Consider the following 26,172-nt stretch of genomic DNA (forward strand, 5'->3'; position numbering starts at 1 on the left):
CATGCCTTCAGTCAGCTGGGATAGGCTCCAGCTCCCCGCGACCAGCCACAACGGATGAAGTGGTAGTTGATGTCCCGGTCTGATAATGGTCTGCATTATCAGACTGGGTCAGCTGCTGTATTTGCTTCTTCTTTCTGAAGGATTTGGATTTGAGTGACATCTTTAAGTGGTGACAGAGCCTGTGTGGTTATGCTGACCTGATGCTTCAGTTGAAAAATAACTGAATGACCTTTCATAGAGGATGAGATTTCTTTTTGGTAATGGAAGGAAAGAGCAAACATATGGTTGGTGGACAGAAGGAGTCATTCAGAGTTTGACGACTAAAAAAACAAAAAGAGTCCCTCTCTTGAGCCCTTGCTATTGCCTGTTCAAGTGATGACTCCCAAAACGCTTCCTTTGATTGGAGTGAGGCAACATAAACCATTAAGACCCTCGGTACAGACATACTTCCTCACTCAGAGGGCATCTCAAAATTAAGTCATTGTATATACAGGTCATTAAACTTAACTGCATTTACCAACGGCTGTCTTGTGTGATTATGGTTTTAGAAATGTCAAATGTCACCTTGACCTTAAAAAACCCATTGCAACTGCATTTTTCCGTTGTGTGGGTAATCTACAAAGAATAATCATGACTACATGGTGTTGTCTTGACTACATCATGTAGTCAAGACAAGAAATTTGATAAATTTGTGATGAGAAGGTTCTGTGACCTGGATCCTAACTGATTCCCTATTACAAAGGCCAGTTTTGTGGAAAGCACCTGAACATCAGCCAGTGAATTTCGAGTCATTGCAAACCTTCACCTTATAAAGCAGGTTCTCTCAGAACTGCGTGGTGATGTGTTTACTAAAATTAATGGCGATCCATTAAATAGCGATGCAGATATTTCAGTATGAACCAAAGCTGTGTGCAGCAACAGTAGAGGGTAAAGGCCATTTCTCCAGCCTTCATGTGAAAATGTAAAACCAGTCTACTTTTTCAGGACTGGACTCACACCAAGGGGCGTCAAACTCACTTCAATCTGTCGTATTTTTTCGTGTAAACCTGACCTTAATAGCCCAACACTTGACAGGTTGTCTTTTGTGCCTCAACCATTGAGACTCTCAAATTACGCGCGTCATGAATGAATTCTGTGGCGTTAAAGTGGGCTAGAAAGGCATTACCCCCCCCATCTCTCTTCCTCTCTCTTTCTCTCTCTCTCTCTCCCCTCATCACCCCTGTTTCCCACTTCCTTCGTTCCCCCGGATCCTTTTAGGCAAATCCTCATTCCCTGGCGGTGTGTGCGTCGAGCGGTCGCTGCTGCTGCTGCTCGGGACAAAACCGCACGCCGTTGCTGTGCGTGTTCCAGTGATCCGGACCGAACGATCGGGAGCGCGTCACGCACGTCCTGCTGCAAGGATTTCACCTCCGATGGACTTGATTTAGAGCTGGACCAGAAGTCACACATTTCTTTTTTTAAAACAAACTTGTGAATCATCACCGTTTTTTTTGCCGTCGCTGGGTTTTCATGTGTTTTATGTGTTTGCGCTCAACAGTGAGGTAGACTTATGCGGGCACATTTTACAGGAGTGTCGGTGTGTGATTTATCCAGTGGATGCTGCTGTCCGGGTCGGTGTGTGAGCCCTGCAGGATCAGCCTGTCATAGGGCAACATGACTTCTGTGGTTGTGCACAAGTGGATGAGGAATAATTCTCCGGAGATGCTGCTGCTGCTGCCGATTTTGTGGTTTTTACCTCTGACTGGAGCAGCTCCCTCTCGGACTACAGAGCAGCTGGACACAGGGGTGGTAAGTTTTCTTTTTCTCTTTTTTAAAACCTTTTCCACATAGGGATTGGAAATTTCCTGATTATTATTACTTTTGGCCATGCCCTTTCTCACTTGATACCCCTCTTGGCTTATAGTGGCGTGTTTTTCTACTATTCCGCGGTTTTTCTCTACTTTTGAATGAAAGCAAATCTCACCACACACATCTGAATTATACATCTCGCAGCAGTCCATATGGATGCCACCTTGGCGTTGCTGGCTTAATGTGATGGAAAAACATCATTGCTGTCCATATCATGAATATGGATTAGTAATAAATAAATTGTGTATTTGCCTTGGCGACATAACAGACTTCATCACAGCATGTTGACATATTTGTGTAACATTGAAAGGGAAACGGAGCTTTCCTGGAGCCACGGTCTGCTTTCAGCTCTGACAAATCCTGAAAATGTTACTGGTTATTCATTTGATTCCTGACAGCTCCGACTTGCCACTGACCCAAAGTTTAAACAGTTGATAAAGCATGAGCGTCATAATGAGCAAGTAGAAAATAGACTATTAATTGACAAGATACCATCTTTATGAGTTAAATTATGTGTCAACATTTTATATAAGCACCACAGGATTTCACTTTTCAAACTGCATGCAGTACAAAACCTTCCAAGCCCAATTTTCCTTGTAGGTGACAGGTCAGTCTTTTCCATTAACTTCTGTGGAAGGTTGATCAATAGTCAGTTGACCTCAGGGGCATTGCTAGACATCCTCTGGGCATGGCCCCCCATTACTCTAATGTCATTATATTTTTTTAAATTACTGGTTGTCGGTTTGAGCCCCGTCTGAACTATTCTTGGCGCTACACACCAATGCCAAGATTTTCAGTACCTACTTTAATTCCCATATACCTACATGTCTATAATGCAACCCTTTAAATTTTGATATTTTGTTATACAATTATTAATACCAGAAAAGTTTCATTAAAACAGAACATGATTATGTGAATATACTTGCACAAGGCCCCATGTAAAAGTGGTGCTCAAACTGAAACAGATACTGGTGAATGCAAAAAATGTAGACATATATATTAAAATTAGCATGACCTAAGAATATTTTCAACGTTTATATGCTGTAAAAGAGAAGTCCTGCATATTTAAACAAATAATCCCGAATGAAGTTGTTAAAATGTGAAATAAAACAAATTTAAAATCAGTATTGCGATAAACTGGCAACTTGTCCAGGGTGTACCCCACTTCATGACCGATGTCAGCTGAGATAAGCTCCAGCATAAGAAGATGAATGAATGTAAGAATGAAGGAAGGAAGGAAGAAAGGAATGAAGGAAGAGAGGAAGGGATGGGTGGATGGATGGATAGATGGATGGATGGATGGATGGATGGATGGATGATCAATACCAGTACTCAGTAACAATATATATTTTCATTTCCATTTCAAGCGAACAATAATGAGTATAACAATGTCCAAGTGAATTTTGCTAACATCTAATGCTGTGAGAAAGATAACACTAACCTTTACAGCGAGTCTGTTAAACATGATAAACTCAACATAAGTGTAAGGTAAGTAAGGTTTTTGTTACATTTGTCCAGTATTTTACTAGCAGTCTGGTAAAGATTAACCCAGTTTGGGAGATTTTAGTTCAGCATGATTTTGGGTGGCCCACACTAACTAATGTGCTTTTACCAGACCTGCAAAAAACTTAACTTTTAGTAGCTAGCATGTTTTATGACTTAAAAATGGATTAATTGGACCCACTATATAGTGAATGAGCTTTCGTGTGTGATCTAAATGATTCCATTGGCCAATGAGGGAGGTTATTAACCTTGAATATGACATTTTATTAGTGTAAAGAGCAATAATGTAGTCATGGTCCTATGTGACCTTTGTTGTCATGGTGACGAAATAAATGTAATTCAATCAAGTCAAGCAAATAAATTACTTGTTTTAGGTGATAAATCTTTTTTTATGAGAACACAAGTTTCCTTGATTAAATGAGTAATCAGAAATAAATTACATTGAAAGGAGAACTTGTCACATTTTCAACAAAAAGTTTCATATGGGTTTGGGTCACAAAAATGGTGTTTGAGAAAAGATAATGGTTTGCCTTCATTTTGGAGTGAAAGTTTAACAATTCAAGATTGACTATTTTAATTGAATTCCCAAAAGACATGAATGCTGGTCACATCTTTTTTTTTTCACAGAACCTGCAAGCCAAATGGAATTGCAGCATTTGAAAATGCACACAAGTTTAAAAAGTATAAAGTTGCATTATTTGTACGGAGATTAAAGTGAATGAACTGTTACATTGGAGTCAGTGAAGCAAACAATTAATTAGGCTGGTGTCTCAACAGTCACTAATTAGCAAATACTGCTTTGTCTGCGTCTGCTCTGCTCATCAAACCCCAGATACAAAGCCAAAGAGCTCCAAGTTGCTCACATAACCCAATATGTGTGTCCTCAACAAACCTGTGGAGTTGAGGACCAGTTATGTCTGCAGCGAAGAGTATTTATGATTGAGTTTGAGTACAGAGTGGGCTGATTGCACAGGAGGGTTTTTGGCTTGTCATAGCTGGAAACTCACTGGTGTATTAATGATTGCTGCATTCCAATTAGAGGAGGTCCTGTTATTTTGAACACTGTTGTGTGCACAGCAGCTTGTGACACTTGAAATTGAGGGTTTGTTACTGTTATTAAGGCTACTATTGTTTCTCCAGCAGTGGCACGTTTAAATGTCTGCTGTGCAATGAGTTTATTCATTGCTGCTCTGCTCCTGCTTTGGTTCACCAACTACTGAGAAAACAATCCTTTAAGGTGTCCAACCCAGGCGCATGAGCCATATGTTTACTGTGGCTCCCTTTTGCACAAGGTTTGTATAAGTTCCTTTGCTGGGTTGCAGGTTCCCATTTTTTATGAAGTTTCAAACCAGAGGAATGAGCTGACCTGCCATAAATGTTTTTAAGAAGTAAGTCAGTGAACAATGATTATTGTTGTTGCTTTGGATTGTAAACCAGTTTTTCTGACATTGGTTTAGTCATTCATTCAGTCTGTCTGTTAACAAGATTGCTCTAAATGCTATGAATAAAGTTTTGATTCAGTGTTTCATGTAGGTGGGGTATGCCTCAAGAATAGGAAATATATTAATTTCTTGATGTGCTTCGTTCACTCTTGCCGGATGGAACAGTTACAAGATGTTTGCCTCTGACTTCAAGGATGTTGGCAACAATGATTGGACAAAAAAAAGCATCACATGATTACATTCCCATTAGATCTATCAAACACACATCAAAGTACCACATGGAACTAATACAGATTGGTGATGTAGAATATTTAAATTTAGAGCTCATGGAAAACCTTCTTCTGTAAGGTAAAAATAATAACCCAATAGGCTTGATGTAAGTTAAAGGAGCTGCTGAGACTGTGCTGATTTGATTAGGAGTCAAATTTAAGCCATCTTCAGAAGCTGCTGAATCAAACCACCATTAGAGAAAACAACTATCAATCCAATAATGGTGGGTTTGTATGGAGGAGTACTCTAACTAATTATTAACAGTTTCTGAATAATGTTCTGATTATCAACCAATCACTTAAATGAGTAATGGTTTCAGCTCCATTTAGAGGTTATTGCCTTTAACTCAGTTAACATAGTGTCTCTGGGTGAGTGAGTACTCAGGTTGCTCATTTGCTGTAAAAGGGCTTTAGGTATCCCAAGGGAGTTGAATAGACAGATGGACAGATGGGTGCCTGTCCAGAGACCCATTGCTCCCTTGTGATTGTCTGCCTGACTTTTAAATAAGACCTCTGCTGCATTGATGATATGACTCTCAGCTGTTCAGAGCAGGTGGATAATTGGTTGTTGGGGTTTGAAAGGATTCTCCATTCTTGTGCTCCCAGTTGTGTTCATCTCTGCTATACACTTGGGACTCCATCCCACAAAACAAACGTCTGCCCACAAATCCATGTCTTGATCTCTGGCTTTACTGCTCTCCCTGTCCCACTACACTCTAGAGCCACCTTCCTCCATTGCTTTACTTTTAGTTAAACTGGAGCACAAAGTTCTTAATTAACCAACCACAAATATCTTCTGGGTTCAAGTTTGGCTGTTATCTTGCCCAATATATCACTGCAGAGCAGCAGTTTGCAGTATCAGCATTTTTGTGAACTGCTACATAACATCTCGATTATGTAATCTATTCCATGTTTTCAGTTCTATGTGCCATTTTGGCTCCTGCTGGTTGTTTAATATAAAGAATAAGTGAGATTTCTAGAGAATTTTCAACTTTAAAAACAGTGTTCTTAGGATTAAAGTGAATTAGGAAGGTTGATGATCATATTTGCCTTAATCATTGTTTAACTAGGCAGCATCTGACAATGAGGAAAATAATGTCATCTGTTCCAATGTGGTAAGTGTCAATTCTGTCGTTGGTGATATGTTACAGGAACCACAGGAAAAAGACATCTCCATCCAGCCCTCTGTCATCGTCAAGTCTTGTAGTGCTTGTCCTTCAACCAGTTTTGTCACCTCCAACCTCTACCCATTGTTAGCACTGTCTTTGACTCACAAGACTGTGCAGTTTACAAGCTTCAAGTTTTACACCCTCAATATTCTTCCTTCATTTTTTTTCTTCCAATCCATATAGGAGACTTTCTTCTACGTGTGCATCTTGGTTTTTCTGATTAAACTCAGCCACCTATTAGCTGTAGCTCAAAGACACGACTGGATGCAGTGACAGTTGAGGGAAAGTGTGATGGAGAAATTCCTCTAGAATAAGTAATTCACCGAGGCTAAGAAAGGAGGTATGAAATGAAAAAGAGGAGAATTCATCAACTAAAGAGCATCAGACATGAGATTCGGACTAGAAATTCTTGAATGTAACACTTCTTGTGCATTAAATATTTTACTTTTTTGATTTTATCCCTGAAAAGATACTAAATTTAACTAATCTTCCTGACTTCTGATCATTTAAATCACACAAACCACTGTCTCATTTCTATCAAGTCATGCAACATTTCAGCTTGTAGCACTGCATCATGGGCTTATATCCGGGAAAGGACATTTTTCTTGGGATGTCAAGTGGGAGATGACACACTGTAGGATGGAGTGACTGACAGAGAGCACAAGAGACAGTTCAGCATGTAATAAATAGCACATTGCCTCTCAGGAAGAGGAAGATACTGTGAAAACCATCCAGTCCTTCAATCCACACCCATCCAATCTGTCATTGCAGCTTTGTTAACTATACAGGATCTCCGGGGAGTTGTAAGTTTTTGGAGATTGTCAGAGTTTGTTATATCCTTAGAAGCCATTTTGGAAAAGAATTTAAAAGCCCTGACACTTGACTGGTTGTCACAGCAGTGTGGGGGGTTGTGGGACCAATGTGTGGCAGCTGCATCGTTTAAGCTCTTCATTTGTAGGCAGTGAAAAGAGCTGATAAAATAAGGCAAATTCATGGGTGAAGGGTGATCATGTAGACAAAGAAACTCAAGTCAAAAACATTTTTTATAGATTTTTTTAAGGATTTCTGTGCTTCGTGTATGAAAAAGAAATATGAATCCCCAATTGTTCCTGTTAAGTGGAGTCTGGTTGACCTGCTGAGGAAAGGTGTTATGTATGCGTGCAAACACACAAATGAATTCTCTCTCGCCTGTGTTACTTTGTGTAATAGTGTAATACTTGAACAGCTCGTACTGCTCAGACTGAAACAAGTCAAGACTTCATCTTGTCAGTTTATTTGCTTTCCATTTTAAAAGAACAGTGCAGATGACTTCAATAGTGTAGTCCCCAGCTATATATGTTTGAATTTACAGTGGTGATGGGTTTAATACTGCGGGCAAGTGAGCGCTGTTTGTCACAATAGAGCCGCACGCGATAGTCTCTTTCCATTGGTTTGAACTGACTTCATTACTTTAGCAGGCCCTCTCCAGGGCTCCCCATATAGAAAACCTCAAATCAACTCCATGTGGACAGTTCTACTTTTAACTCTGGCTGCCCCGCCTTTCCCTCTTGTCTTCAGCCAGATCAAGGTTTTTGGTTACCGTCGCTATTCAGAGGACCAACCAGATCTTGTAATTACGGTGGTTTCTGGTGCTGTGCTGGCTTGCATGTTGAAGCCTAGAATAATCTATAGCGCTCTCAGCCCCACTGCCAATAGACTGCTTTAATAACATGATCAAGAAAACCCAAAAGCAACAAAGAGCTACTCTGAAATTGCTTGCAGAAATTGGCAGATTTATAATAAATGTGGTTTTGTCTGTGTTGGTCAATGCGAATGTCAGTTTCTTCTTGTGTGTCACCACAGTGTGTGTGTGTGTGTGTGTGTGTGTGTGTGTGTGTGTGTGTGTGTGTGTGTGTGTGTGTGTGTGTGTGTGTGTGTATTGTGTGTGTGTGTGTGTGTGTGTGTGTGTGTGTGTGTGTGTGTGTGTTACACAATGATCTCATAGCTTGTCTGTCAGCCGAATTTGCAATTTCTTGACAAGTCGCAGCAGAGCAGATGATGAGAAAAGGGAACGGAGAACGATGAGGGTGCGTCTTCATCCATGGAGTCCACTGAAAGACTGCTGTGTGCTGATCCCATTTCTCTGAAGGTCTAAGTGAAATGAAGAGAATTATACAGAGGGGGGGGGGGTGGACAGTGAGTGGGAGGCAAAGATAAGCTGCGTGTCCATCCACTGGCAATTAGGTCCACTTTCTTTTAGTCTGCTGTCCATACTCAACTTCATATCAAGTGACAGTAATGAACCATTTACAGTATGCTGAGTTTGAGTCTCCAGGCATTATCCTACAGTTAAGTCAGTGTTCAGAACAGGGCTCCGCTCTTCTAGGCATTGATTTAAAAATGAAGTCAAACACATGAACACACAACATGTATGTGTGTGAAGTTTTGCTTTATTCTTAGTCATCATTTGCCAGTTAATACCAGGGAGACATTTCCTTTCTAATGATGCTAATAGCAGTACATCACAGCCAGTTCCAGCTTTCATGCAGGCTTTATAACTACTTACAAGAAAAAGCCACAAACACATAGTGATAGATGTAATCCCTATGCATATATTTGAAGAATGATATATAAGTAACCATGACGTATGTTGTCATTATTTTCCTTGGTGACCTCCTCTAACAATGATTTGATTTACTTTATCTACGTCATTGAAGGCAACGATGAAAAATGACTTTAAAATGACTAATAAGAATTTGATGGGGGAAAACGTATAGTGATGAACTACCTTTTAATCTGATTTGGTCTGCGTTTCCTCAAAGGTTATTTTTTAACATTGACTCAATATAATGTAATCCTTCTCAGTGTATTGTGACTATTATTTACTATTACAGTAACATTTTTTTCTACAAAATGCTTTCATTTTATTGCTCTATGCTTTGATCTCATAGAATATTAATTCTGAGATAATATGGATGTTGTTTTTCGGGCCAGTTAATGTAAAGAGACTGTACATTAAAATTTGCTTTCAGTCACATTTGCATACGTTAGCATGTGTATTTGTGTCTCCTCACATCCTCCCCTGTCTTTGCTGTCATGGGATGCTGGGTGTGCTTTATTCAGTCCTTGTGTTTGAAGGCTTTGGCTGGGGGACAAGCCGCATTACCACCCACCAAAAGAGAAACTTAATAGACATTTCAGTGGCTTTTTCCCTCAATGGAGCCATTGAAACTTTTGCTGGTTACATTAAGCTCCAGTTACAGGAGAATGCTCTAATTAGTTCCATCGGTTTGTTTATCTTTAATCTCTGACATAGTTTTAAAGGATCTATCCTCCTTCTCATGTCTTTCTATCTTTATATGATCCCTTCCTCACTCCCTCATACTGTCACAGAAGCCTAACCTGACATGTAGTTGTATAAATAATGATTTTGTTCATAAAAGATTCATTGTGTACCCAGCATCGCTTTGTACCATGATAATATAAGGCTGCCACATTTCAAACTGAAATGGACTCATGCCTGAAAAAACAGTAAGCTCACAGGACATGAATAAGCTGGAAACCCACTGGTGCTTCTCAAATGGAGATGAATCACTGTTGGCGTAGATGAAGGGAATTGTGCCCATGGCAAACGGGACTTTCAGACAAGTAAGCATTTATCAGCAAACATTTTACAAATCATTAATGAAGGAAAGGTCAGCCATGATTTGAGTCATTTCAAACAATGTCTTGGCATATCTCTGCCCCAAATAACTTTGTTTCTTTTCTACATGGAGCAGCAGTGTCTACTTTTTTTCTATTTACATCATCTCTCCAACTTCTTCCCTTTTAGCCTCCTTTCTGTGTTTTTGTTCATTTTCTACATTACTTATTTATTTTTGCCTCTCCTCCCTCTATATGTTTTTTTCTGCTGATATATCCCTCTCTCTCTGTGCCATTTCCTCTTTGTATTTCTTAACATCATTGCCTCTCCACTTTCTTCCTTACTGCCTCCAGAAACAGACATGAGCTGAGACTCGTCTCTCTTTTCAAACAGCTGTTTCTTAACTAGGGATTATATGATTCATTCATCGTCGCATCTTAATCCCCTTTTTGCACTCTCATGCTAACAAACATTCAACTTACGACAGATTCGGCTTCCAAACGTCTTAGAAGTGACATCCACTAACTGAATGTAAACTGTCAGAATAAATGCATCCATCAAAATGTAATATGTGCTCTGAAAAAGTCAGGACTGTGTGAGTGAAACACTTCCTGAGGAAATGTGATTGAGTCGCGCATCATAGATCAGCAGCTAATCAATTAGGGTGGTTTGGGCTGACAGCAGCCACTGATGAGGCTAATGACTTTTCTTTTATGTGATCTCCTTTATCACTCTGTCCTGCATACACGCTAGACCTTAAAATAATTAAACATGAGCAACACAAACATTCTCTAAGGTTGAGCATTACATCCAAACTGTCCATTTTCACTACAATGGTTACATGTGATGATGTCTGAATTTAGATTTAAATAGCCAGAATTTGGATCTGTACATAATTTTCTCAATAAAAGTTAAATCAGCTGTCTCCATCCTGTGCAGAAAAACAAATCGATTGATTTAACTGTTTAAATTTCCTTTTAAAATGCCTTTTTATGAAAATTCACCCACACAATACCAAAATCTACAAACTGGCATGCCTTCAGCCAAAGCAGAAACAGCAGTTCATTTTAATTAGCATTTGAATTTTATTGAAACTTTTTATTTTAAAATTTTTTTTTTTTCCATCCAAGAATTTCTTAGATCTTTTGCCCTTTTCACTGCTCTGTCAACTATTTGTAGTTATTTTGCCAATTTTTTATTTTTTATTTTTTTGTAGTAAGATTAATCTTGAAATGGGTGGTTGTCATCGGCCAGGATGTAGGACTAATTGATATTAAGGGATGAATACATTCTGATTTTTCCCTAATGTTTATATATTGCGAAAAAAACTTAACCCTACACAAGTATGTAGGGTGTCATTCATACGGATACATTCACACTTTTGGAGATTTTGGACCAATCCTACTGCTATCAGAGCACTGTAGGCTTAGCCCACTGACACCACGTTCAGTTTCTCATATTTCTCAAATTTGGAAAGATTAGGTGGAAAGGAATTTAGGAAAAAAACTAAACGTCCATAAAAATGTTTTAAAATTGTCTTGGGTGTCACAATTGTGTTATTTCCATTTAATCTACCGATTCTGACAAAGTTAAAATGGATCCTTAATGGGCTTGGTGAAAATAAAATTCCTCTTTAAGCTCATTGATAGAAATGATAGATAGAAATTAATAAATGTTTTCCTATTGCAGCAAGCAGACAAAAAGGTGTAATGGCAAAATCAACTTTTGAGAGCCCAACAGGAAAAAATTTGAAAGTGTAATGTAATACATCATCACTTGAAGTTGTAAGATAAATGCAGAAGAATAAAAAGTACTGTGTTTTCCTTTTGAGATGTAATGGAAGGAAATATAAGCTTTAATCAAATTTGAATATTCCATTAAAGTATCTGAAAACCATAAAATGACGTCATTCTTCATTCTATTTAATTAATTTAAGAAAGTGTTCTTTCTATTCATGTACTTCTAAAGGGATATAGCCGTTATAGTGTATTCTGTCTCCCATCTACTTATAGAGGCTCAATCGCATGTCCGTCAAGTACTATCAATGCTTTGTGTGAATGGAAGTGATTATATAATGAATTTTATAATCAAGTCAACTGGACAAGATAATTTACAGTATAGAAAGAAAGGTGTTGTGTGAATGCATAACTAATTACTAATGTCTGGATCATTGTCTTTATTGTTTTTTTTGTTTTTTTTTACTATAATCAGAATTTAAATGGAGTGAAGGGAAAAATAGATTCAGAAAGAAAGAAAAAAAATTGGCCATTGATTGATTTTAACCACTCATTACAGTTAAAGAGGCACTGAATGTAACAGCTCAAAATGTCTTGCTGGAAATTTACTTTTTCTGATGCATCAGGAAAAAAAAACAGTAACTGGAGTGTATCTACAGTACTTCCAAAACTATCCAGCTGATAGCCAATAGAAGCATATTAGAGGCTGGGGCAGGATCAAATTTGACTGTATCCAGGGCTTCTTTCACGCAGCTTTGTTCAAAACAGGACTCTTAATTGAGCACCTCTGTTTTGTGTAATAACCCATAAAGGTGTAAAGACGTATTGTTCCTTGTCTGAGGTATTAACAGCGCCAAACAGATGTCTGTGTAAAGACTGAGTCAGCTGGACAGGACAGGTGTGACATTCTGATTTTGCATGTTGTGTGTAGGAGCAGCAGGAAATTAAAAGACACCTGGTATGCGTGAGCGGAAACGTAGCTGTGGAAAGGTCAAAGTGGTCTGTCGTGTTCTAAAATCATTCTATGAAAATATTTATTGTCAACAGAAATTCCAAAAACTTTTTTCATTGTTTTATTCTTGTGATTTGTTATAACTGATATATAACTACAGCTTCATGGTCAAAATGTGTCCAATGATGCACAAAAGACTGGAGTCAACAGTGATCATCAAAGTAGCACTCACACAATGGTCAGTGATCTACTGACAACTGAGGTCTGTCGGTTGACCTGAGTGCAACTTTTAATAAACGAGTTTTATAGGAGGGAAAAAAAGGAATGCCGCCAGGGTTTACTTATTTTTATGGTGTGCCGTAAAGTTTTATCATTTCAATTCTTTAGCAATATTATTTCTGTCAATAAACCAATTCCCCGCTGTGTTATTAGTTGTACTAATTAAATACTGTACTGCCAGCTATGACATTAATAAAAGCTTAATTGAGAAGTTGATGAAAATATTATGGTTTATAACACTGGCATGTTTTTATGCTTCTATTATAGGGTGCAAACAAGGTTACCTTCATCTCTTTGAATGTAATGGGAAATAGCCACATCTCCACCGAAACAACTGAATAAATTGTATTAAAATTTCACACACGCTTTCTAGTGGCCCTGAAGGAGTACATCTCATAATTGGCTTCTCCAATTAATCTATTTTTACATTTTAGGATACAACTGAACTTCTACAATTTTCACGTCAGTTTGCTCACAAGTCGTGGGGTTGTCTGTGTCCTTGAACACACATTTTCTGGTGTTAAATTAAGCTCCGCCTCGAGACATTTCAACAATTACAGATAAAAACTGTGAATCCCGAACGGTCACATGCATGGATAAGCAGGAAAGAGAGATCATGTTTCATTGACATCAGTAAAAAAAAAAGTAAAGGTTAAGAAAAAGCATCGTCGTAGATGAACGATTTCTAGGCATGCTTAATCCTTCATTCCCCTTTTTTTTATTGGCTGGCAATCGAGTCTCAATTTCCAGTTTGATTAAACATGTCATTCAGTTTGAATGTCATCCCCTGTTTCCTTCCCTGTCTCTCTCCCTATATTCTTCCTCTTTGATCCAATCTGTTTGCACAAATGAGACTAAAACTGTCATTTCTCCTGTGTATTGTGTTTACACTCGGGTTCTGCTATTGGAATGGTTTCAGAAGCATCTCAGTCAAACACACTTAAGCTTTCTTTGCTCAGATCCGACATCATCCTGGCGTAATACATAAAGTAAACCATCTCTCTCAATAAGCGGGTTATACAAACTGGGTGCTAGATGCTGTAGCTGCTTTGAATAATGACAGCATCTTCGCGCCTGAATGCATGGATGTAATGAATTAAAAATTCAGTGGATAGAAACATAAGAAGGAAAAGATTACTTGATGTGCTGCCTTTACATCTGTGTGATATGTGTTCGGTTGCGTGATGATCATTGAACTGAGACAATACTGATTCTGTAATAGCAGTTACATGTTTCGGTCTTTATATTGTTTAGTGCGCATTCAGAAATGTCGCCGCTCATGTCATGATGCTTACACTTAATTTCATCTTCCCACTGAGTAACATGATATTAATTGTTTTTTAAATGACCAGCCTTTTTCCAACAGCTGATTTTGTAAAAAGAAAACTATTGCACTTTGGAAACAGTTGAGATATTTGTGAGTAGAATTCCACGGTACATATCTAAATCATTGTAAAACAAAATCAGACTTGCTTAATTCCCATGTAAGAGTAATTTATCAGGCATTACTATTGTGGCTTTGGACTGCTGGTTCAGCTCCCAGTCCAGTTCTGCAGTAAAGACATTTTGATTTGCTTTTCATTCATTTGCACTCAGAATGTTTTTTTTTTGTCTGCAATAGCAAAACATGTTACCGGAGCTGTGAAATGCTTAGCTTCATAAACACATTTCAGGCTGACTGACTCTAAAAGATGCACGATTAACAAAAGTAACGTGCAATCCTAGCAAAATTAATGCTTCAAATGGCCCATAATGCAAGTTTCTCTGGATAAAGCAGACAGTCTCTGTAATGCCAGTATGACAAGTTAAAACGACTATGATAATTTTAAAAACACTGTTGTGTGACAAGTTAAAAATGATATAAATAAGCAAGTAAATAAAAAAAAAAAGCTATTTCATGATCCATAATAAGATTAACAAGTAGTCATGAGAAAATAAGTTGTAAATGTGTTTTAAAATGGGTTAAAAACATTAAAAAAAAAAACCCTCATAGTATGTTTACAAAGGATTAAAAAGTTAAAATGTTAAAAAGTCTAACTAATTTATTGGTTATTTCATTTGTCATTTGTGGTCAGCATAAAGTACCCTAGAGGCAAGGGAATGCTTCATCCTTAATTAGCATTACCATAATTAATGTCGAAACATGACAGCATCTAAATAAAGCAACACTCACTTTTTATATGACATCACTGTCTGAAATATTTGCCCCCATCATGCTGTTTCATACCATGTTCAGAATCTAGAAGCCACAATTGACAGGCCCGACCTCCTTCTGGAGATACTGAGAAACAATGTAATCACTATGATAGACCGTCCTACTTCATGACCCTTTGAGAGTCTATGAGGTCAAAAGGTTAAATTTCTCCCAGTGACTCATTTCCTGTCAGTGAGGAAGAAGATGAGGGGACTGCAGCTGTTCATCCGACTAAGTAGGGAAGTGTTGTGAAACAGAGTGGACCGTGTGTACAGGGGCCAAAACTGATTCTGCTCTGGGGGATGTTGCTGTGGTGCTACGACAAACACAGAGCTTGATGTGTGTGTGTGCGTGCGTGTATGTGTGTGCTTTTACAGATTTGCAGACCCCAAAACATTAGTGATGTCATGTCCCAGACATCTATTCTAAAATCTAAGAATCTTCTCTAAATATCCACTGTTAGAATGATGACTCCTTTTCAAAACACAAGAAGCAGTTGTTTCTATTTGCAGGTTTAAATTAAACAGTAGTGAACTCTGACCTTAAAGTCAGCCAGAGCCAACTGGGGCTTGCACTGAAACAGGAAACTCATTTGTCAACTCAACAGTTGCATGGATTTCACCCACTAGGAGTGAGAGATGTGTGAATATTGGCCAGGGGCTCAAAGACTCTCATCGTACGCAACAAGTCATCTTATCTAACACAATAAACTAACTAACTAATTTCCCTGATGGACCCTCCTGAGGGGATGAATAAAGTCCTACTCTCTCTACTCTACACCATTAATTTAGTTGAACCAGTTAGGAATCTGAAAAGTGAGTATCCAATATGAAAACAAGGATTGTTTTAATTAGAAGGGAATCTCTTTCATATCAAAAAAGCTTGATAGTGGTGAGCTATCAATTTATATAAATGTTAGAACCAGGCAGAGTTGACGAAGACATGCTGCATGAATCGCCTTGTGGGTCATGAATTGGACATAAGCCAGAAGTTCAAGTGTATTTGCTTTTTCTGTTGGTCCCCTCTCAGTATTACATTACATATACAGGAGTAAAGACAGGAAACTACTGTAAATCATGCAACAATACCGAACAAGAGGCTCAAGAGGGAAAGCGTTCATTTCTGTTATTTCATCAAGAACTTGTATTCTTATCATTACATTTCAATCAAAAAGAAATTTCAAATCTTTAAAAAAAAATATGACGACAGTACAAGGATGGCCATGCTATCTGTATTTTCAAATTGTCAACCTTTGCTGCCAAGCAAGTACTTTGAAGTTTATTCGTTCAGGAAGAGGCTTGTGTAAGAAAATATAAGTAAACATACAGAAAGACCTGGAAGAGAGAGAGAGTTAAGTGCTCCTCATTTAAGTGGATTAATTCGAAGGAGTCCTGTGCTATAAGTCGTATGTTTTTTCTTCTGAGCTTGATTTCATCCCATCTTCATTTGACAACAGGCCTCAGTGGCAGATTTAAGATTTTCTTCTTCAGACCGCTCAACCCACGCTGACTCTCTGTCTCGACCCTCCAGTTTCCGTGGCTGCACGCCAATTCAGCACTTCAAATCTGTGCCCGCATTAATCAAACCTCACACACATGAAGCTTTACTTTTAATGTAAAAGCTTTTCCTTGACTTAAACAGCCAGCTTGTGTTACAGAAATGCAGCATTTAGTCACTATGTTCCATCTCCAACAGCTCTGGTCCAAGTTGCCTTGATCTCATAGCAAAATTCTGTGATAGTACTATTTGTTGGCCGTATAATCTGTCAGTCTCTGAATATTTCTAAGGATTTTGTAGAATCCCATGTCCTCCGGACCAACTGTATTAAAGGATTACATGGAGCAGAGTTCAGGTATTTGGAGATAAATTATCCTTCACATCCAGATATTCCAGCTCATACTGGAAGTAAGTCAAACCCTGTAATACCCACTCCAAAGCTCAATTATACAATAAAAGTGTGTGAATATAGGGGATAGAATGTGTGTGCAGGAAATATGTCTTCTGTCAATTGCTTGAATGTGATATAAATAAAAATACTTTTTTTAAATCTATGTTTTAATAACCTTCCATCTGCTGGAAAGTAAGCAAGTAAACATGTTTTTAAACGATGCAGCCTTTGCTTATGTTTTATGAGGAAGGAAATTATTCTGAAGATTTTAAGACTTCAGGGATACATACGGAGTGTTTCGATGAGAAACGCTGAATGTAAACAGAAACCGGTTAGAAAACTCCACTGGCACCTTTAAAGGATTGACTTTCCTAGTATAACTGTTTTAAGATTCCCATATGTAGCGTTAAAATGGCATCCAGATAATAGGAGCTTGAGACTATTGATTTTCTCACACGGTATGTTTACTTGAAATTCTTTCCATTTTCGTGTAGAAGCTACGATTGCGATGATTGTAATTGTCACGTCTACAGCCGCTTATCCTCCTTGTGGGTCATGGGTCTGCTGGAGTCTATCCCAGCTGGCTAGAGGTGAGAAGCAGGGGTGCACCTCGGATGAGGCGCCAGTTCATCACAGTGCCACAAAAAAGACAAACAACCGCTCACGATCGCAGACAATATGGGGTGATCAGTTCCCCCAATTTGCATTTTTTGGGAGGTGGGAAGAAGCTGGAGAACCCAAAGAGAACCCACACAGACACAGAGAGAACATACAAACAGAAAGAAATTGAACCCAGAACCTTCTTGCTGCGAGGCATTAATGTTACCCATGGTGACACTGTGCCGTTCTACTTGAAATTCAATTGAGAAATTATTTCTAAGATCGATAGAAAGATAAAATGATTCTGAATTCATTCATGCGAGACAATGATCTTTTGCAATTATGTTGGAAATTTGGCAAAATAGGCCCCCCGCTTAATGTTTTGGTTCGGTAGGCTATTGCATTATATTACGGTAAAGTGAATGCATCAGTGCAGCCCTGTGTCCCACAAATTCTACAGCTAATAATAAATATCAACTGATTGACATAGATGGAGTGCTGTTCAGACTGATTGAATGCACAGCTGCAGGTATTCATGTGATACAGCTAAAGGTTGTCTTGCAGCGCACAGGAGGGCTTCTACACTTGATGACATTTCATGACAGCAAGCAAATATGAAGAAATAAAGTGGATTTTAAAAATGATGACTTTAGATCTCTCAAACGGGTTTAGAACTATTTTAATTACTATATAGGCAGAAATCAAGCAATTTCATTAAAAAAAGACATAACAAGTCTAATCTAACTGAATATAATTTAATAACAAGGTAATTATGCTGATTTTATTTCAATCATGCGATTGACAATGAATACATCTTATAAATAAAGGAGATTATTCCAGCATTGACATAATGATGTGTGCTAATAGAAGAATGTGTAGTAAGCAGCTGGTTGAAAAAAACTGTTCAACACTTTCGAGTGCAATTAGTGAAGTCTTGTAAGCTGCATTGATAAATTATACTGCTAATCAACAGTCACTTTACACCAACAATGAACTGTAATGTACATTGTACCAACAATGTAATGAATATTCTGTCAGTCACATGGTATAAAACTAATTAAAGTAAATGATTGACAACTTCATACAAGATATCTTGAGTCCAACAAAGCCTTCAGGAACTTATTGATGCTAGGCAAGAAAGATCATGACATTGTAACTTGTTCCTGCCATACTTTCAACCAGACTTCACAATGTTCTGAATAGAAGAACATTCTCCTAGCTGATTTGCATTTGCTTAGTGCTATGGGGAACTTGGGCACATTTATAGACATGAAAATAAACTGAACATTAAAAAGAAAATTCCATTTTACCTACTGATAAATTGGGTGGCTTCAAATCTGAAATCATACTCTGGTACTCCTTTGGCCGGGCTTGACAAGGACCCTTGAGCGATGAACATTTAAGCGGCATTCACAGAACAGCAGAACATTCTGACCTTAGCTCTCAGCACTTGAAAAGCCTCATAGGGTGATTTTGTCTCCATTTTTCACATGTCTTTTGTGCAGTCTGAGTCAGGTGGTGGCCCTTAGAGTTCACTGGAAGATGCAGACTTTCCACTGCTGACACAAGACTTGAATGTCATTGGAGGCGTACACAATCATTTGGAGGAGCACCATTACAATTCTGCAAGCATTCTTGGCAACATATTTGTGCAAATAGAGTTTTTGTGAGTGTAACTTACATCAAGAAAGGAACCAGGGACTGAGGACTGTGGAGCAGGAGGTATATGTATTCTTCTCATCCAATCTTCCCAGAATGGTGTGGTTCCATGCATCCACCCTGGCAAAGGTTTCCCACTCTCTTGTTTGGGGATGGGTTTGTGCTTAAAATATCAGATTATAGTAAAGGCTATGTGGACTATACCACTTTAAATGCATTGTAGATCAGGTGGACTCTCCAACAGTCCCCTTCAGTTCAATCAAGCCTTCCAAAATCAAACTCATAACCCATTAAATATAAGATTTTGAATGTGCAAAATTCTATATTTGATGGATACAGATTTTTATTTGGATCTGCACCAAATTACACACACTCATTTTCATGGAACCCCTCCCACTCAGAAAATTAGATGCAGATACAGCAGACATGACAACTGTTGCTGGATTCATTTACATGCCATATTTCTGACTTGGAGCTCAGAATAACGGGAAAAACACTTTCTCACAACATTTCATTTGGGAGGCCTTGAACACAGCTATCAAAACTGAAAGATAGACCAGGACTGCAGAGGTTATTTGAGCAGCAAGGAGCCCAAGTGGTAAACACACCCTGGTCCCCCTTTGGGACAGAGGGTCAAGATCCCATGTCAGCAAGCATTTGCCCTGTTAAAGTCCCTGAATTCCAGCATTAGAGCTGCTGGACTATAGCTGAGAGCTCGGACTTCACTGCACTGCGAAAGCACAGTTAGAGGAGAAAGCATGTTCATTAAGTTATTGATAAAGAACTGACCAGTGGGCAACATCATCCTCTTAAACTTGGACCCCTGGTCCATTGCGATCTTGGTGATGCAAAAACATTTAATAAGAATTTATATGTCACACTGCTCATTTAATGTTTGCATTTTGATTTTCAGGTCAATAAGGGATGGAATCATGTGACATTTGGGTTTCGTAGTCATGTTAACCATAGGCAGCAGAACTATTTCACACATTGGTTACATATACATTATGGGCAAATACATTATTAACACGTCAGTGTTAAACTTACAGACTTATTTAAAATAGGTCATCATGGTCGACATTTGGTTTCACACAAATGGGTCTCCTAGGTGTAATATATGGGTGATATGTCTCATCTCTGATGACATCTTAATGGCTGTTTTAAAGAATGTGCACCGTGTGCCGGCTGTCTTGCTCTTTATTCTCTCTCTGGACATTATCTTCTCCATTACATTCAACCTTACAATGACCCACACAAAGCAACAAATTGGCCAATAACACATGAAATGATTTCAGACATTGGTGTATTATTCATGCACCATTTGATTGAGCCAGACTGCATGGCTACATTTCTTTGTCATGTGATCTGCAGCTCATTATAGATTCACTAGAGTGTTCCTTTCTTGCCTTTATTTTTACAATATGAAGGATTGGATGGATTGCACACATTATGGGAGGGGATTTGTTAATAAACAAAGGCTATATCTTTCTATTTTTAATACCAAACAAAGGAAAGTCAACTTCTTTCACATTAAATCCAAGCTTGATATTGGCAATATTTTTTTATTAATCCCTGGAGTTTTTTTATATAGTTTTTTGTTTAAATATCTCATAACATTTTCAGGATCTTTCTTGACTGGGTCTGCAGATATAACTCAAATGTCAGCACTGAACTTATGTCTCCTTCATTTGTAGGATGTAGCTGTACCACAGGTGCATTTTAGCTTCTGTGTAATGTATGAGTGGTTGCACCATTTCTTTAGAAACTCACTGCACAGATGCTGTATGAAGACACCCTGAAAATGCGCTCTGTTTTCTCTGCATCTTAATATGTATATTCTCAAAAATAAAAGTTCTTTCCAAGTTGATGTTATTTTTCTTCTTTGTTATTTTGTTGCCATTGTCCAAAGCAGTAATATTTAATAGCCAGCTGAGAAGATTAACATTAAATTGTAGTGTGTATCTTAAGTCAAATAAATGTAAATATCTTTCTGTCTGGTAGTTCACATCAGATGACCTTAAAGATGTGATTATTTCTTTTGACAGGGAACTGTTTTTGGTCAATTAAATTTTTTTATATTCTCTTTTTTTAATCTCTGCTTCTCAAATGAATAATTAGCTGTTTTGTGGCTCGAAGCAATGCTTGAACTTTACACTGTGCCATTCAGTATGTTCTTCAGTTTTGCCTTGCAACTCTGGCGCAAGAGATGAGTCCACAGTCTTATTTCATGCAGAGCGCAACACAGCAGTCGCTTCCTCGCTGCAATTATTGAGGCATCAAAGACTTTAAAAAGGCTCCTCCATTGGGATTAATTAGAGTAATACATGGATGTTCAACATCCTCTTTATACATTCAGAGTTTGTGTGTGAGTAAGTGATTCAAACTATATCTTAATGAACTAGTCTGAAATTCAAGAAAGATTTGTTGAACACATCAAATTCACTGTTATTTTTTCCCACCTGACACTGTGTATGTATACATATTTCTTTTGTTTTCTTATCTGCATTTTAAGGGCTAAAATCTCAAATTAACAGCACCATTATGTTTAAGTTTAGTTATTTCTTCCCTTTGATTTTGCAGCAAACATTATATACAAGAGTTATTTTATGTGTTTCATTTAGTAACTGTGGTAAATTTCATTATCTTTGCTTTTTATTTCTCTATTTTAAAGTCCAACTACTTGAATTTGGCTTTTTCAAAGTTCATCTGCTCTCACTTCAACCCAGTGACATCCCTGTCTATAATTCAGCAGCGTTCAGCATGTCACTGAACTCTTCGACAGGTTTTTACAGCTTTCTTTCCATATGAGCTACGATGTCAGGCTTAAAATAGTTGCTGGCTCCACAAAAAAGTTTCATGTAGTGAGTTTGTGAGAAATGTGTGAAACAGAACAGATGTAATCCATCACTTGCACAGTTTGCCTGCAAAGAAGAAGAATCTTCCTCTCCGTCTTGCATTTACAGTTTACACAATGCATTCACATACTGTATGCATTTAAAGACAAATCCTATATTGTCATAATTTGTGTCTCAAAAAGAAATCATTAAGATCTGGGATTGTGCCAGCATCACTTTAACAATGTCTGGAGGAAGAGATATGAGCTGTCAGGACATGTCATAATTAAACTGTTTAGACAAACCACTTAAACCCTTAAGCGGGAGCACTCACACATGAGTAATTCCTGCTCTGCTTCTGGAGACACAAGTCAGTTAGGACTGAGTTGAACTGGGAAGCCACATTGCCTGTCCTAAAGATATACATACTTATTAACCCTTAGCCACGACCCTCAACCACAGACCGGCAAATCATAGCATAGCGTTAGCCATCTCCAGTCTGCTGTCATTTCATCTGTGTGTCTTTCTCAAACACACACGCATTTACGAAAGATCGTGAATTTTTAGGTAATAACAGCCAGATTTTGCAGCTGGAGCACAAAATTGCCAGAAGAAACTGGTAGAAGTGTTGTGTCATTTGTTAAATTGATCATTATTCCTCATTGTCACTTTGCTGAGTTTGCTGTCACCTTTATAACACAGTAGGAAATTCTATTAGACCAAAGGACACATTTAGACTTTGTGTGAGTCTATCTGCAAAATGTTGTTGATGCACTGCATTTGTAGATGCAGTGATAAAGTGTTCAATGACAACAGTTTTGCATAGTTTTCCATAATTAATTACTAAATACATAATACTTTTAATGTATTACCCTTCATAGGATCATGTCTGTTTGTCTTCCTGACAGAGTGTGTTGACCCATATAATTTCTCACCGTATATTTACAGAATTATAAACGTAAATTGGAAACTAGATTCACAAAGTTTTGGAAAACAGTGTCTTTCTTGATTCATGGGGTCAATTTAAGTTCCCTGCTTCCCTTTAACATCTTTGGTCTCTAACCCACATACCCCTGGCTTTACAGTTAGAAACTCTCCCAGGAAATTATTGTTGTTTCTCATCTTGCCTGATGTTGCTTGGGGTCAATTCAGTTTCTTCCTATAGCATTCCAAAGGATGGCAAAAGCAAAGATTAGGAGACAAATGCCAGTCAGCAAAGTCATTGAATAAATGGGATTTTATGTCACTACAGACAGGATGCCTTGGTATCGATCCGTGTCTCTCCCATCTAATGAGTGCTGATCAAAAACCTATTTAAAATCTGTCATCTCTAATTAACTTTCAGATCATGAAGAGGAAGGAGGAGGCTTTGGTAGCACTGAAAGATATGCAGGGATGAAAAAGAACACTGAACAATAGACAAGAAAAGCTTGAAAGAATAGAAGATAGGGAAAAAGAGCAATGCTCAAGTTGCAGATTAGCTGCATTCATCAGTCAAGTCGAACATGTACCAACAGTAATCAGTGGAATCATCTGGGCTGGGATTTTGTGTTATACTAACAGTGACTTGTTTTGAGAGAAAAAGAATAAACAGATGTACCTAGTTCCTGAATGTTGTGTTATGCTGCAGATGAAATAGCCAGCCAGTGGCACGCACAAGACCTTCATGGCACCGTTTAGATATTTGGAGCTCTTCAAATATCTGGCAAGACTCTTGAACTCTGTCTGCTGTTTCCTTTCCAGGACTGGTTGAGTAAGTTTGGCTACCTCCCACCCCCAGACCCAGTGACTGGGCAGCTTCAGACCAAGGAGGCCCTGACCAAGGCCATCAAAGCCATGCAGAGGTTCGGAGGGCTAAAAGAGACTGGAGTGTTTGGTATGTGGCCACGTTTATTTCTGGGAAACTGTGTGGGAGAGTTAGAATTTTCACTTGATGAAGTCAAAATGTGACAGACACAATTAAATGCAGTCTAGTCAAGACTGTCACCAAGTTTAGCCTCATAGATTTTAGCATTCTATTAACCGTCTTTCTAACTCAATCATATCCTCTCATTTTCTCTAAAGACCAAGCTACACTAGGTCTGATGAAGACACCCAGATGTTCTTTGCCAGATGTTTTGGAGGCAGAGGTGTCAGTGGGTCGAAAGAAACGAGACTTGACTCCTCAGAACAAATGGAATAAGAGGCATCTCTCCTGGAGGTAGGAAACTTGTCTGTCAGGCTGGACGTGTGACAATACCTCTGTTGGAAAAATGAGAGAAGCCAAAACAGAGGCATTCTGTATTTGTTCATATACACGGCTGGTGTGTGGGTATTCTTTCCTCCTGGTTGACTTGAACACACTTTCTTCTTTATACTGCTGCCAATCATACGCAGTGCTCCTGTCAGCCAACTCTGCTCTGACATGAGACAGATTTGTCCTCAGTCCAGTGAAACACCTTTGTATTCACAGCGCTCTCATTTGTAGAGCAGTGTGTTGGAACAGTTGGGGATTAAGTTCTGGCCTCAGAATCAGACAGTTATCCATATGATGCAGATTTCCACTGAAGCGCCAAAACAAAGCAGTGATACTCTGCACAGTGTGGTCTCTTCTGTCATTCTTTCTTTCTTTTTTTAAATGATGGAACAGTAGCGATTCAGTCACTTTTTTGGTTTTCAAAATTATTTTTATCATCTAATATTTCATGGTGTCTCTGCTTTATTAGATTATATGGGTGAATAACAGGCTGAATGAAGATAATACACTAAACCTCTAATGAACCAGATGCAAACTGACAAGCATGTTAAACGTTAGTGTTCTGATTCACCACATCAGTAAGATCATAGAAGAGTACAACTATTTATGTTTCAGCAGCGTAAATATTTCATCTACATAACAGTTTTAATCATTGCACAGCCGAGAAGGCAGGTCTAGTCACAGTGTAGTAACAAGTATATTTTTAAAGCATCATATTACTGGATAGCAGGATAATAAAGAAAAGTACAAATGAAAATAACCAACCATGTTGAAACCAGAGTTAGATCTTAGCGTGTACAGGCTGTGGGCATTTGGGCCTGGCTGTGAGGGTTTTCAGAAAAGCTGTAATCTGGAACAAAATGCAACTGACTGTATTTCTATGCAACACTCCCACTTCCAGGTTCCTGATGTATGCTGTAATGTATGCTATTGGTTTGATCATGAGTGAGAGCATTGTCACTCTCAATGGTCCACAAAGTTAGCATTAACTCGATTCATAAAAGATGGGATCAATGAATCATGAATGGCTTTTTTAGTGGAGGTCCACTGATCATTTGCGTTGTTCTAGTATCACTGTTTAAGGTGCGTTGCTTTTGAATCTGTGCATGTGACAATATAGTGTTAAATATAAAAAGAGTGGTAAGGCAAAGGAGATGTTTTTGACAAATTTAGGAAGGACATCACCTCGTCAGACTCAGCACAACATCCAGATTTCCACATTGTATTCAAAGTAAACCAGTTTGATATGAACCAAGACCAAAAACTACGTCTTCAACCTCAAACCTCAAGAGAGGTTTTACACCTGCAATTTTGGTCTACTATTGAAAAGCCTGAGGTGGGTGTGAAAGCATCCTGTGAATAACATCAGTTGTTCTCAATTTGGCAAAGGTCTGCAGGATAATAGAGGAACTGTTTAATTATATACTATCAATTTACGCTTTGACAGAAAGGCACTTCCAGTGATTCCTGATTCATGTCCTCCAGTTGTCTCAATGGTGGTCCCCTTTGCCTGTTTATTCACATCAATCACATCATTATACTGAATTATGAACATGTGCTGAGTGGGTGGGGTGGATCAGTTATTTCTTTGAGCTGAGGACGGAAGACTAAACAGACTAATTATGCAATGAAAGGACTCAGATTCAGTTATATGATTTTCAGAAACAAGACTAAATTATTTTTTGATGCATTTTGGGAGCATCTGTACTGAGCCGAGCCCTGAATATTTTTCTCTTTTTCTCCCATGAACATCACACAGCACCTAGCTAAGTATGTTGCAGCCAAGTGGCGCCGCAGCCCAATGTTCGCTCATTATCTCATATAGTTAGCTCATCATCACAGCAGAAAAGTTTGGCAGTCATTTGCAGCCACACAGATATCTCAAACAGATAGGTGTCAAAATCTGGAGAAGAAAACATACAGGGAGGTGACTGACGATAA

General features: G+C 38.4%; 1 protein-coding gene across 1 annotated transcript in view; it reads left to right on the forward strand.

Moving 5' to 3' along the window:
• Positions 1-1,359: 1,359 nt before the first annotated feature.
• The window catches only part of LOC137608608 (matrix metalloproteinase-17-like), a 63,077-nt gene continuing 38,264 nt past the window's right edge, over positions 1,360-26,172 (forward strand). Inside the window, exons 1-3 of the mRNA XM_068335106.1 lie at positions 1,360-1,788; positions 23,739-23,871; positions 24,060-24,195. Coding sequence (XP_068191207.1) covers positions 1,654-1,788; positions 23,739-23,871; positions 24,060-24,195 — 404 coding nt within the window. The 5' untranslated portion in view covers positions 1,360-1,653. The remainder of the gene's footprint in view (positions 1,789-23,738; positions 23,872-24,059; positions 24,196-26,172) is intronic.

Source organism: Antennarius striatus, chromosome 15 (assembly GCF_040054535.1).
Source record: "Antennarius striatus isolate MH-2024 chromosome 15, ASM4005453v1, whole genome shotgun sequence".
NCBI classification, from domain to species: Eukaryota; Metazoa; Chordata; class Actinopteri; order Lophiiformes; family Antennariidae; genus Antennarius; species Antennarius striatus.